At 29.7% G+C, this 13,352-nt stretch overlaps 1 protein-coding gene across 3 annotated transcripts; it reads left to right on the top strand.

Annotated features, from left to right (window-relative positions):
* The first annotated feature begins 4,464 nt into the window (after positions 1-4,464).
* Positions 4,465-12,871, top strand: LOC105258691. Of its 3 annotated transcripts, none has more exons than XM_011270115.3 (7): positions 4,465-4,599; positions 6,728-7,137; positions 8,197-8,598; positions 9,031-9,288; positions 9,575-9,634; positions 10,859-10,951; positions 12,705-12,871. In XM_011270115.3, exons 2-7 carry the CDS (start codon positions 6,826-6,828, stop codon positions 12,753-12,755), a joined length of 1,176 nt encoding a protein of 391 aa, XP_011268417.1. In that variant the 5' UTR covers positions 4,465-4,599; positions 6,728-6,825; the 3' UTR covers positions 12,756-12,871. The 3 variants fall into 3 exon arrangements, with proteins under 3 accessions (XP_011268417.1, XP_025270150.1, XP_025270148.1); XM_025414363.1 differs by having other exon boundaries at positions 4,566-4,599; positions 6,732-7,137; XM_025414365.1 differs by lacking the exons at positions 9,575-9,634; positions 10,859-10,951; positions 12,705-12,871 and having other exon boundaries at positions 9,031-9,421.
* The last annotated feature ends 481 nt before the right edge of the window (positions 12,872-13,352 follow it).

The raw sequence follows: 13,352 nt of genomic DNA, 5'->3' as shown, positions 1-13,352 counted from the left end.
GCGGCGGTAATCAAAAGTAGATTTGAAAGGTGAAAGTGAATACTATACAATGCCATTGACAGAAATATTTCAGAAAATTTGGTTTTCCCACAATAAATTCATGAAATTGGCCAAAATTGCGATTTTTGGGTCATTCAACTACAAATTACTCAAAAACCTGACGTGCTGGGAAAATTCATTTTCAGCGTCACTAAATCTATCAAATCTCACCTACTCTGCTTTTTGTAACTGAACCTCGCAGACCTGTATTATTAACGTAAACTCATTAAGATTCTTATATCAATCTTATTTTGTGTAAGATATTTGTATAAAAAGATAAGGACTTGCGAATAATCGGAGTTGGAGAAAATCGAGATAAGGGATGGGAATTGTTAATCTTCCATAACGAGATAAAACAAAGCGCCCATTGTGTAGCCAGACATCGTCCTGTGTTCCTAAATACACGACATTCAATACTGCTATCGCGTCACGAACCTATTATACCTTCAACTATCGCGGCTTTCATTCGGCCATCGGATTAATCCCGAAACGTTCGTGTCACGAGCCCTTCGAGCAACGCGAGAATTTCGAGAATACGTGCTGGACAGTCTGTATTCGCGGAACAATTCGAGGGCCCTGTCACGTAGAAAATGTCCGTCGAGGGGATAGTCAGTGGCATGTCTCTCGTAGGTTCATCTCAGCAAATTGGCCTTGATCATCTTCAGTGCGTCGCGATTATATGACTTCCGGGATATCTCGAATAGTCGGTCGCCGAGAGTTGCCAAATGTGACAATTCGGGGAGGATTTTTCAGTGAATCGTAAATGAAATGGGGAAACGAGAGAAGGTAGACTGGGTCTTTAGGGAATAAAAGTTTTAGACGAACCGAATTGACAGATAAATTGCGTCGCTTCGATCGTGCTCGTTTCGTTTTGTTCAGTTTCTCGAACAGAGACTGTGAGTTATATCAATCTTCATTAGATTATATATATAATAACCAAATTTTTTATTATATATTTTATATACATCAGATATGCTTTGATAAATATTTTTACATTATCGAATAAATTTTTTAATTTATTTTTCCAAATAAAATTAAAGATATAATTTTACATTATGGTTTAAAATTCAATCTATGTACAAATTTAATTTTGTGTTTATATAAGAGTAATTATTGTTATTGTAAATTATTACATAATATTTACTATATTTATGAAATTATAAGAATAATAAATATTAATTAAAATTAATTTGTCTGGAATTTTATTCATATTATTAAAGTTTATTAGAATAAATGAATTAAAAAGCTTTTTCTCGTTGGTGTAATATGCGATAAACGATTCTTATTTTCAGCTTTTTTATAAAGATATTATATCGGTTAATTTTTAGATTTAATGGAGAGCTTCCAAGTGGACGTGCGCAATAAAATATAAGTTCTAGCATCAGTTTTAACAAATATATAATATTTTTCAAGCATTTAGTAAAACTCGTGAAATCCTTGAGAATTGCAAATAATTGCAGAAAGCGAAAGAGGTGGAAAACGAGTTTTAAAGAACGAGATATTTAAATAAGATTCCAGCCGAATGCAGATAATGAACTAGTTCGACTTTCGGACTATATTATCTGCATTCGGCGGATTTAATTGCTCACGCCCACTAAAGTAATTAATAAGCTGTCAAAATAAAAAACGATTTTGATGACACGCAAATGTTTATCTTTTTAAACGTTTTTTTTAAACAATGAAACACAAAGAGATTCCTTTTAAATCCATCGGCTCATTTAATCTATCTTATTCAGTTAAATTATATATATTAGATCAATATAAAATATACAAAAAAAATTGCGTATTAATTTTTTTTGTTTTCATAATTAGATATTTGTTATAAATTTGCTCTTGTATTTTTATCTTCAAAAACGAAAATATGATTTATTTCTGTACGATTTATTTTTGAAACGAATTTTGTAAGAAAATTAATTTAATTTTTCTTTAATTTTTTTTTTAATTTTCATTAATTTTTCCTTCAGTCATATCAAGTTGTCTTTAAAAAAAAATATGCAATTACATATGAATACCTTTCTCGCATTTCATTTGAAGATCATTCAATTTACGTATTTATGCTCGAAACTTATTATTTTTAATGTATACTTCTTTATATTTGCATTAGTCCAAAATTATTTTATTGATCAAACATGATTTTTTTTTAATACCTAAATCTTTTTGTTGATCATTTTTTGTCAAATTATAAGTTTCTCTTACGATTATAGTACACATAGTTACAAAAAATGCGAATTGGATAATTTCATGAACATTTTTAAAAACACAAAAAAATATGGAATAATTTTTAAAAAATCTGGAAAGTATTTCGTCATTTTTCGTCGCTTCCATCTAATTATACGAGAAATGAGAACGACGCCGAGGACGCGCCACTAGTATTCACCGCACTGTCCTTAAAAGCATTCTTTTTTGTTCTGCGTTTCGGTAGCTGACATACTTTTTTTTGCTTTTAACTAATTTTTCTTGCAGTAACAGGAATATCAATGAGATAAAAGAGAACACTGACGTAATCGTCGCGTCTAAATAAACTCGTTGTTTAATCTCTTACGCGATATCGCATTCTGTTAATTATCAGTTCCGGATTAATACCATTTGGTGGATATATTGAGCAATTAATATTTCACTAGACGTCTCTCGAAATTTGCTTCTGTTGACAAAAGGAATCATCTCTGTTAACTTCTGCATTGTATATTTATGCGTGCATGTCATTTATCGTAATCAGTTATTGATCTCTCCTCATCAATTATTGATCTCTTGCATTGAAATATCAAAATGAATGAAGGCAATAATTTTAAGTATTATTATTAATTTTAGTACTATTATTAATTATTAATTTTAATCACTATTATTTAGATTCAAAATTAATATTTGCCGCACGTTTAGAAGAGAACGTTGCAGAAAAAAAAGAAAACGGAAAATGCAAAATCTATTTGCGCCGTTTGCGTTATTTTTGAGGCCGGCATGTAACCTCGTCACCTTTTCGCCGAGAAAATATGAAAATACGTTTCGTTCCTGCCGTTGTTTCAAGTACTCGACGAATATCGTTCTACGTTAAATTACATTTCTCGAGGGCGTCGCCCGGACGAGATAGTTTCACACCCTAGATTTTCATCTAATATTGTACTATTTGTTCGCGTGCTCGCCCACACATTCGGTACTTCATCGCGTTTTCCTTTTATGTCAGAAATATTTATCATCATTTGACTGTTATTCTACTTTGTGTTATGATTTCTATGTTGCGTTTTCATTAAGTATACACGCGAGTAACACATATATAATTTATCAAAATTATTTATCATACAAAAATATATATTTATATAATATATAATTTTATTATTTAATATTATTATATAATAATATTAGGTATATAATAACATTAAATAATAAGATTAAATATAATTATATTATATATTATTATGTAATATATTATTATGTAATATTAAAAGAAAATAAATTTTATGCAGTATCATATATTAAATAATTCAAAAGTTTATTCTATATATTTAAAAAAATTTATATTATTTAAAAAATCAACTCATCTTTCTCGATTATATATATTTGCATGATAAATAATTTTGATAAACTATATGTGCGATATGACATTTTATCGTATTGTAATTTGAATATTATTATTGAAAAATAAATTACATTACCTAAATGTAAAGTGTAAAATAACAAAATAAATATCTTTTTTAAATTTCATAAATAATCGGAGGGTCTGTCAGAGATATTTTGCGTAATAAAATCAACCAAGTCGGCATAGCCGCAAATGTAAACAGACTAATATAATATATAATTTTATATAATTTTATTATTTAATATTATTATATAATAATATTATATAATAACATTAAATAATAAGATTAAATATAATTATATTATATAATATATTATTATGGAATATTAAAAGAAAATAAATTTTATGCAATATCATATATTAAATAATTCAAAAGTTCATTCTATATATTTAAAAAAATTTATATTGTTTAAAAAATCAACTTATCTTTCTCGATTATATATATTTACATGATAAATAATTTTGATAAATTATATGTGCGATGACATTTCATCGTATTGTAATTTGAATATTATTATTGAAAAATAAATTACATTACCTAAATGTAAAGTGTAAAATAACAAAATAAATATCTTTTTTAAATTTCATAAATAATCGGAGGGTCTGTCAGAGATATTTTGCGTAATAAAATCAACCAAGTCGGCATAGCCGTGAATGTAAAGAGACTATTTTCCGTGTGCGATTCAATTATAGTTATCTAAAGGGTGTATCCACTTCGATCAGTTGTTTTCATCTGTTATTCCTCTTTGCTGTTCAATTATTCATCCGAGAACTGACGTGGAATAATATTTAACGCGCCACATGTCACACTCGGTACGTACATACGTCTACGAACGTTTGTGCACACGTGGATATGTTTACGCGGACGATTCTAATCTCGCTCTTTTTTTTCAAGTGCGACAAAGGTGTACACCGTATTGAATCTCTGTCACAGTAGTTCTCGTGACGTCGTTCAGGAGAGACAGTGTATTTTGAGAATTATTCGTAATGTAAGTACATCGAATCTCACTGAAAGTTAACGATAAGCGTCTAATTGCGATTCATCGATCGCATTTTGCCATAAATTGTATCGTAAAAAGAAATAAATCTCTTAAATTTTTACTCAGATATAGTTCATTTTGCCATAAATTGTATCGTAAAAAAAATAAATCTTAATAAATATCTTATATTTTTACTCAAATATAGTTCGTTTCTAGCCTTGCGTTTTTAAAACGACAAATTCAGTGCGGTTCACTATCTTCGAGATGGTGTAACTCTTTTATTTCTCCATCTCGAGTTTTATATTTATGTGATTTATAACATTTTCGTCGACGGAAAGTTGACGTCACAAACCGGCGGAAAAAGTTTGAGTTTTACGACAGCTCCGAAATGGCCCTAGGGCTACGTCGAAATTCGCCTAACTCTCGAAATATCCAACGAGAAGCGTTCAGGATTTTCAAACGTAATAGTTGGTTTTATCGTGATCGAGCTAACGTTTTTTTTTTTATGTAAAAAAAGGAAAGGAAGCGCATCTCTCTTTCTCTCTCTCTCTCTCTCTGTCCGCTTTTGCAAAAATATTTCGCACGATTTTATACCTTCTTCTTAATTCTTTATGTTTTTTTTGTGCTTCTCTCTTCCAGTTTTATTTATCATAGCTTTGTGTTGTCCTTCGACATTACGTTTTCTAGGACAATGCAATTGATCGATGAACGTGGTGATTTCCGGGACACCAAGCGAAAGCGGATAGATTTTTCTGGACTTCGCTGAGCCAATATTTACTCGTGAAATTGAACGTAGATCTGATTGGAAGTTACATTATCGACTTTCTTAGAATTGCAATCTTTGCTTTCGCGCCGCGTTAAATAATTGGCTTTTTCGCAAATTATTATTAACTTTAATATAAATTATATACAAAGGAAAAAAACAGCAAGAAAAATTAAGAACAAGGATGAAGCATTTTTTAATCAAGTCTAAAAGAATTATATTGTACTCTCTTTTTTTTGGATTTATGTCTTCAAAATTTCTAATCAACACGTAAAATCCCATCTATTAATTGAGTTCTCCAAAAATGTCTGTTTATGATATTTTTGCAATGTATTTATGTCACGTATTATTGTTATAGATTAGTGACTGATGTAAAATATACAAGGTGTCCCATTTTAACTTTCACACTCGAATATCTCGAAACCATGGCGGTTTCGATAAAAATATTTTAAACAAAAGTTGTATAGTTTTAAGGAGGCCATAAGATGGTATTATTGATTTTATCATGAAAGCTCGTTTGAAGGACACGTGAAGGTCACCTTCAATTTTTTAAATGGAACTCCCTATTTTTTATTAGTTATTCTCGTAGCTTATCTCGAGAGCTTTCCAAAACACTATAATAAAGTACGTCTTCATTGAGTACTTTTCGAGTTTTTTATGAGGCTTGAAATAATTTCTTAATTTTACATAAACCATAAAATATCTAGTAAAATATTCATTTTTTGATTCTTACCTTAATACCTTTTAAGTACAAAATAATGAGAAGAATCAATTGGTGTAAAGAAAAAATATGTAATTTGCAATTAACAATTCCATATTTTTTCTTAAAAACAACTGTATGTTTTCTTTACACCAATCGATTTCTCACATTATTTTGTGCATAAAAGTATTGAGGTAAGATAATCGAAAAATGAATATTTTACTAGATATTTTATGATTTATGCAAAATTAAAAAATTATTTCAAACCTCATAACTCGAAAAGTACTTAATGAAAAAATGTTTAATTATAGTATTTTGGAAAGCTCTCGAGAGCTACAAGAATATGCAAAAGTATATAGAGTGTCCCATTTAAAAAGTTCGAGGTGACCTTTATGTGACCTTCAAACGACTTTTCAAGGTAAAATCAATGACACTATCTTAGGCCCCCTAAAAATCATAACTTTCGTTTAAAACATTTTCACCATAGTTTCGAGATATTTGAGTGTGAAAGTTAAAATGGGACACCCTGTATAGCATTATCATGATAATATACCAATAGCTCTAATGATTAAGTAATTCGAAGTAATTTATTTCAAGCGATTTTAACACGGAATGTGTTTTTGTCTCTTTTAAAATGTAAATGATTGCGCCATATTAATTGATAATTATCTCAGACAGGTGCAAGTTCTACACCTCTCATTAACGGGAATTGGAACTCATGCTTATCAGACGTAATTAATCCGACGGATTAGAATCGATCCATTTCCTGAATATGAAGTTCCGAGCTCGTCCTTTCGATGTGGAGACCGTATTTGTACAGGCGAAAAAAAGACAGAAGAAAAAGCCACGCGGTCCAGATTCACCTTTCTACAAGTCTATCTGGCCAATGATCTGTGTTCTGCGGGTATTTGGTCTCGCTCCTTACGATTTCTCGCAGGATCGACTGATACCATCCAACATTTACTTGATTTTTACGGCGATCGCTGCTACACTGTATACATATATATATTACGTGGTGGCCCGACGTACTATAGGCATTAAGAGAGATGATAGTGCGCTTTTAGGAGGAACGGAGGATACAAAGGTCAGTCAAAAATTGCTCGTAAGAAAGATATTCCTCGCGATATAAATGGTGAAAAGTAAATTCTTGACTCGATTTTTTATTAGATCTATATTAATTAGGGTTGCACGAGATACCAAGTCTTGATATTGTCTTGTCTTTCAAGACAAGCTCAAGACAAGATTTTTAATTAGTTATCAAGACAATAACAAGACTAAAACTGTCAAGATTATTGGTTCTCAAAAAAACTAAAATATTTATATTTGTAAATAAAAAAAGTGTGTGTCTACTATATACGAATTTAAAAAAATTTTATTCAATAAAAACATTTATATTAATAAATTTAAAAACATTTAATATTAATACGATATAACATTTTTATAAATTAGAAATCAAACTTGCAAATTTTAGACATTAAAGAGCATTTCACCCAGGAATTGATGCACATTAGTGCTTTTAAAGATTTATTTTGTAATCTGGTTCTATTTTTTGACATAGTCAGAGTTCCTATTGAGAAAAGTCTTTCTACTGGCACGAACTTAAAATGTCTCGAGCCATTTTTGACAATATGGGATAAATATAAACCTAATTTTTTTACCACTCCAAAATATTTATATCTGCACATTCCCTTGGAGCCTGTAAATAGTTATTAATTTCTATTTTCCATGAAACAATAAATGTTTTTTTATGTAAATAAACGACATTTATATATTACATAGCAATAATTATAATTAAAATATAATACAACAGTAATAATTATTTTAAAAATTATATTACAAAAATTATTTAAATATTATTTAAATAATTTTTTAACATTAGATAAAAAATTATTAATAAAATCGAGACAAAACAGTACAAGACGAGATTTTTGCTACCAATACTCACTCAAGACCAAGACAAGATTTAAATTTTTGAAAATTTTCAATACCAATACAATATTTTTACGAATATTGTTTTGTCTTGGGTCTTGTGCAACCCTAATATTAATTGATTTTTTAAACATAGATCTAATTAAGTAATTAAATTTTAAATTTCAAAATCATTGGAAACTCATGGAAGCAATCATCAAATATGATCGTACAGGTGATCATCAACTATAGCATGACGATATACGAATTGGGCTTGGTGGCATTTACGAGACGCAGATTCACCAAAATATGGAACGCGCTGCAAGATTATGACGAGGATGTCAGGCAACTCGGTTTTCCTCGCAAAGAGAGGCAGACTGCAATTGTCGCGTGGATTGTCTCTGTTTCTATCACGGTCATCTGGATCTTCGTTAATCGCATCGGGATGTATGCCTTTTTCGAGACATGGCTTTACAACGTGGGATACATGCTTATCTACATCGCAAGCTCAATGGCCCTCTTTAAATTTGTGGCGATGGTTTTCTTTCTAGGCCAACGGTTTCATCATCTCAATATGATGGCGATAAAAAATCTACCGCCTATATTGCCAAGGAAGAATATTAACATTAGCAAAAGGGTTCGAATCATATTTTTTAAATATTTTTCTTTAATCAAAAAAAATATAACAATAACGTAAAAAAACGAAAATTCTAATACCAAAATGTTGAGGAAGACTTCATAAAAATGTTCAAATTTATCGCGCTATACGCGAGCCTCTTGATGCGCTATGTTCCTAAGCAAGAGAACGTAACGCGCCGATTGGTGATCTTTAATATTTTGTAGCAGCGAAACTACATCTTCTTCAACATTGTGGTATTAAGATTTTCGTCTCCAAATGATCTTAGGAATCCACTATTAACGGCTGATTCATTAAGTTTGGGACACTCTGTATATATAAAATTCGTTCTTCTTTTCTGAAACAATATAAATGTTTAAAATATAAATGTTATATGAGAAATGTAAATTAATAACATAAGAACTTACAATGTTCTCTATTTGTTTGTGCAAGACAATTCTAACTCTGCACAACGATTTGATGATCGCCGCAGAGAATTTGGAATCGCTATGTTCGTGGTCGCTGCTCTTTTGGCTCGCTAATCTTGGGCTTCACACCGTCAGCGACATATACTTTATAATAGTATGGACACTCATGAACCCATGGGATAAAATATCGTGGTCATTGGTGTACTGCTTGAGCGCCTGGTTGACAGCGTTCCTCTTCCAGCTTGTATTACTTCACATTGCCTGTCACTACGCTTGCTCTCAAGTAAAATCTGTAAAGTAGAAAATACTTTTATATTTAAATCGCGTTCTTTGCGACAAAATGATGTCCAGATAGCATCGAAAATTTATTATAATCAGTTCACACAAATTTTGATCGTATAAACTTACGCCAGAGATATTTGTACGGATTAATACATCTTTACGGATGTAATAATATATGAATAATAAAATATCAAAATATATATATATATATATATATATAAATATTTGAAATATATAAATACAAATAAAATGTTATTAGAAAATTTAAAAAAACATCTGTATTCCAGGCTAATAGCATAAGTCCAATTCTTATCGAGTGGCAAGTGAGATTGATAAAAACAAATAACGTAAGTAGATAAGGGCGTTTTATTGCTTCGAATATTTTATTGCTCATTTTTATGGCTTATTTTAATACACTGAGAAAACAATCTGGTTGCATTAATTAGAATTCTGATAGATTCAACCAGTATGTCTGTTAAAAAACGGACGAACCAGAATTCTTGTAGGAATTACCAGATGAATCTGATTAATTTCTTCCTGTTAAATTTACCAAATTTTCTGGTTAATAATACTAAACTCGCCAGCACCAAGTCGAGAATTTTTTCCATCTAATCTCAAAAGTCTGCTTAATATTTTGAATTCCAACAAGATTATTGGATAAATTCAATCCAGATTATTGAATAAATTATTTTAAATTTAGCTTGTTAGAAATTAAACTGATAAACAGTGCACTGAGAAAAAAATCTGGTTACATTAATTAATCAGAATTCTGATAGATTCAAGCAGTACATCTGTTGAAAAATGGACGAACCAGAATTCTTCGGAAGGAATTACCAGATAAATCTGATTAATTTCTTCCTGTTAAATTTAACAAATTTTCTGGTTAATAATACTAAACTCGCCAGCACCAAGTCTAAAATTTTTTCCATCTAATCTCAAAAGTCTGTTTAATATTTTGAATTCCAATAAGATTATTGGATAAATTTAATCCAGATTATTGAATAAGTTATTTTAAATTCAGTTTGTTAGAAATTAAACTAATAAACAGTGATGCAAAAAGAGGATGCAGCTCAAACACACACAATCAGAGAGCTAGCGTCCTCTTTCTGGCACTACTGCTCGTAAGAGAAAAAAATATACTTTGGATTTAATGTTAATATTAATTCTTTATATACATTTTATGGCAAATATTGAATACGAGTTAAGTTAAGAGTGGCAAGCAAAGAAATTAATGTAACAAGAAATTTTATAGATCCAACCAGAAAATACTAACCAAATCCTTATAGTAAAATCTATTAAACGTTCTAGTTATAAAAAAAAGTCTTATCATGATAACTAGAAATTCTTGTTTGATTTAACCAAAATGCCTTCAATACATCTTGTTGGTACAATCAAACGATTTTTCTCAGTGTAGAAATCACGTTCAATCATTTATAAGTAACTTTTTTCCAATCGAAATTTTATTAATTTTCTTAGTTTTTACTGTCTTTTAATGTTGCTTCCTAACGATAAATATAACTATTTATACAACGATTTTCATACGATGCGTAAAAACTCTTCTCTAAATGCAGGAATGCGTGGATTCGTCGATGCAATTCCTAAATCGAAGACTTAACTTTTCCGCCGGTGGATGCTTTTACGTGAACTTGCCATTATTATGTTCTGTAAGTAACGAGAGTATCGTAAAAGATAATGAATTTTTGATTTAAATATAAATGTGTCTTTTAAGATATATACATCGCGAAATAAACAATGCTTTTAGTTATCACGGAATTTCTCTTGCATCTTACTGATTATGTAGGACTTTTAATTAAAGAGATTATATAATGAGAATATCCTATTTCTGCTTCGGATAATTAAGAGAACCTAGTAATTAATCCTATAATTGATTACTCAAATTTCGGCTTAGCTAAAAGTTACAGGTCGGATAAGTAGTATTATATTCGTAAGACCTTAAAAGATTAAAATGATTAATAACGACAAATCGTCTCATGAAATTAAGACAATCTCCTCAAGATATTGCAAGTTGACATAAATGATCACATCAAAACTACAAAGCCGCTGAATTACACAGATAATTGCATGGAGAACACGTTTCTCATCGCGATGCTTAACGTCACAATGGTACGGATTTAAAGAAAAGACACGCAATCACGTATTCTTGACACGTGGATGAGTTAATCGAAATTATTAAAGCGAAAATATTCTATGCTTATTTTAAACGTGATATATTGTATTAATACTTAAACATAAAATGTATAAATAGCAAGCATAGCAATGAAGGTAAAAATTATATCGAAATATAAAATAAAAATTAATACCAGTGAAATTAATATCAGAAAATGAAAATAAATCGTATTTACATTATCGTGCATACGTAAACAATAATAGCTACTTTGTAAAATATTTAGGTCCATAAACAACTTTATTAAAAATCTGCTGCATAATTAAAAAGAAACGCATGCAATATTTGCCGACGTCGCAATTAAATGTGACAAACACTGAATATTTATATTACTGAATATTTATATTACTCTCGCAATCAAAGAACTATTAATCATTCATAAATGCTCGCGATCGATTCTCGTTGAAAAAAATAATAAAGATAGATTCAACGTGTTACTAACGATCGTTTAAAGCGATTGTTTTTCTGCCAAACTAACACCGATCGCGTTCAACTCCAGGCACGACGTGATAAAGGTAAAGGTTAATTGGCTCTGGTCCGATATCCCAGCGGGACTCGAGAAGCTATAAATGCTAGCTTAAACGCGCTCGTAAATCGTACCGTGATCAAAAAGCGTCTTCGATTCTGTATCTTGATCTCACAAATCATCGAAATTCGTGTATTTCCAACTAGTTTCTATTCTATCGCCCTGGAATTGGCACTTGGCAAATTGTTGCTCGTGTAGAACAATTGTACAAGTGCACAACTTCGATGATATTTGGACTCTCTAAATCCTCCCACAATAGCTTCGCAATAGCTTAGCGAAGCTCTGAAATTAGTCTTCTACAAAATTATCTTACAATTAGGTTTAATGGTGTTCCACACCATTTTAGATTATCATGATAAATGTGTTTACGAGGATTTGATATATTCCATTGTAATATCTGACGTGACTCAACAATTACATTTTTACTTCACACTTTGCATATTTTCTATTTTTGTATTTTTAGCAAATAAACTTGAAAACTTGAAAAAATATGCAACACAATTATATGTGCAATAATTTTTATATTTAATTAATATTAATTAATTTTAACAAATGTTATGATAATTTATACAATTATATTATAATTTATATAAATTTTATATTATTCTGCTGTTTATTCAGAGAATTATATAAATATGTTGAATATATCTTCCTCGTATTTTATTGGAATATTGAAAAGTTATGATTTCATTGATATTATTTTCAGACTGCAGCCTTGTTGACTACATATCTGGTTATACTAATGCAACTGCATTGAATTGGCATAAAAAAGAAAAAGACGCCGTATTTTAGAACTATAAATTTCAAAAGTATTTTCTTTTTATTAAGTCGATGTATGCGAAATGCTAGCATTAATGATTTGTAATTATTATCAAATCGAACAAATGTATTTAATTGAAAGAAATGTAGCTAATGATAATTAACAATAGTATTAATACTAATCTTTATTTAATTTCATAAGGAAATAAATTTAAAAAAATTATTAAAATGTCACATCTTTTTTCATACAAAATTAAAAATGCGAAATCTCTCTCTTTTTCTTCCTTTTTCTCTTCTTATATTGCAATACAATGTTCGATCAATTATGTATAATTGTTAATAAATTCCTAGATTTTTGCTATTGTTTAAAATGTTAATAAAATTTTATCAGATCTCGAGTCCGATAAATTGATAAAAATGACCATTTATCGCCTATACCACATCCTCTTTAAACTACTTTCTTTCACTAAGTAGATGATGCACAATAATGGCGAAATAGCGAGCAAGAGAATTTGCATGTGAATTGTACCCGTCACTGATTACAGTAGCCTCTTTTAGTAAATTCAGTATTCGAAGGAAACCGTCTTTCTAAAAT

Source organism: Camponotus floridanus, unplaced genomic scaffold (assembly GCF_003227725.1).
Source record: "Camponotus floridanus strain SB8 unplaced genomic scaffold, Cflo_v7.5 scaffold8, whole genome shotgun sequence".
NCBI lineage: Eukaryota > Metazoa > Arthropoda > Insecta > Hymenoptera > Formicidae > Camponotus > Camponotus floridanus.
This window is presented reverse-complemented; position numbering and strand designations above follow the sequence as displayed.

Coding starts and splice junctions, on each gene's coding strand:
- LOC105258691 (XM_011270115.3), top strand. CDS start 6,826: ATGAAGTTCCGAGCTCGTCCTTTCGATGTGGAGACCGTATTTGTACAG. Junction 9,289..9,574: donor GTCACTACGCTTGCTCTCAA/GTAAAATCTGTA, acceptor TCTGTATTCCAG/GCTAATAGCATAAGTCCAAT. Junction 10,952..12,704: donor ACTTGCCATTATTATGTTCT/GTAAGTAACGAG, acceptor TATTATTTTCAG/ACTGCAGCCTTGTTGACTAC.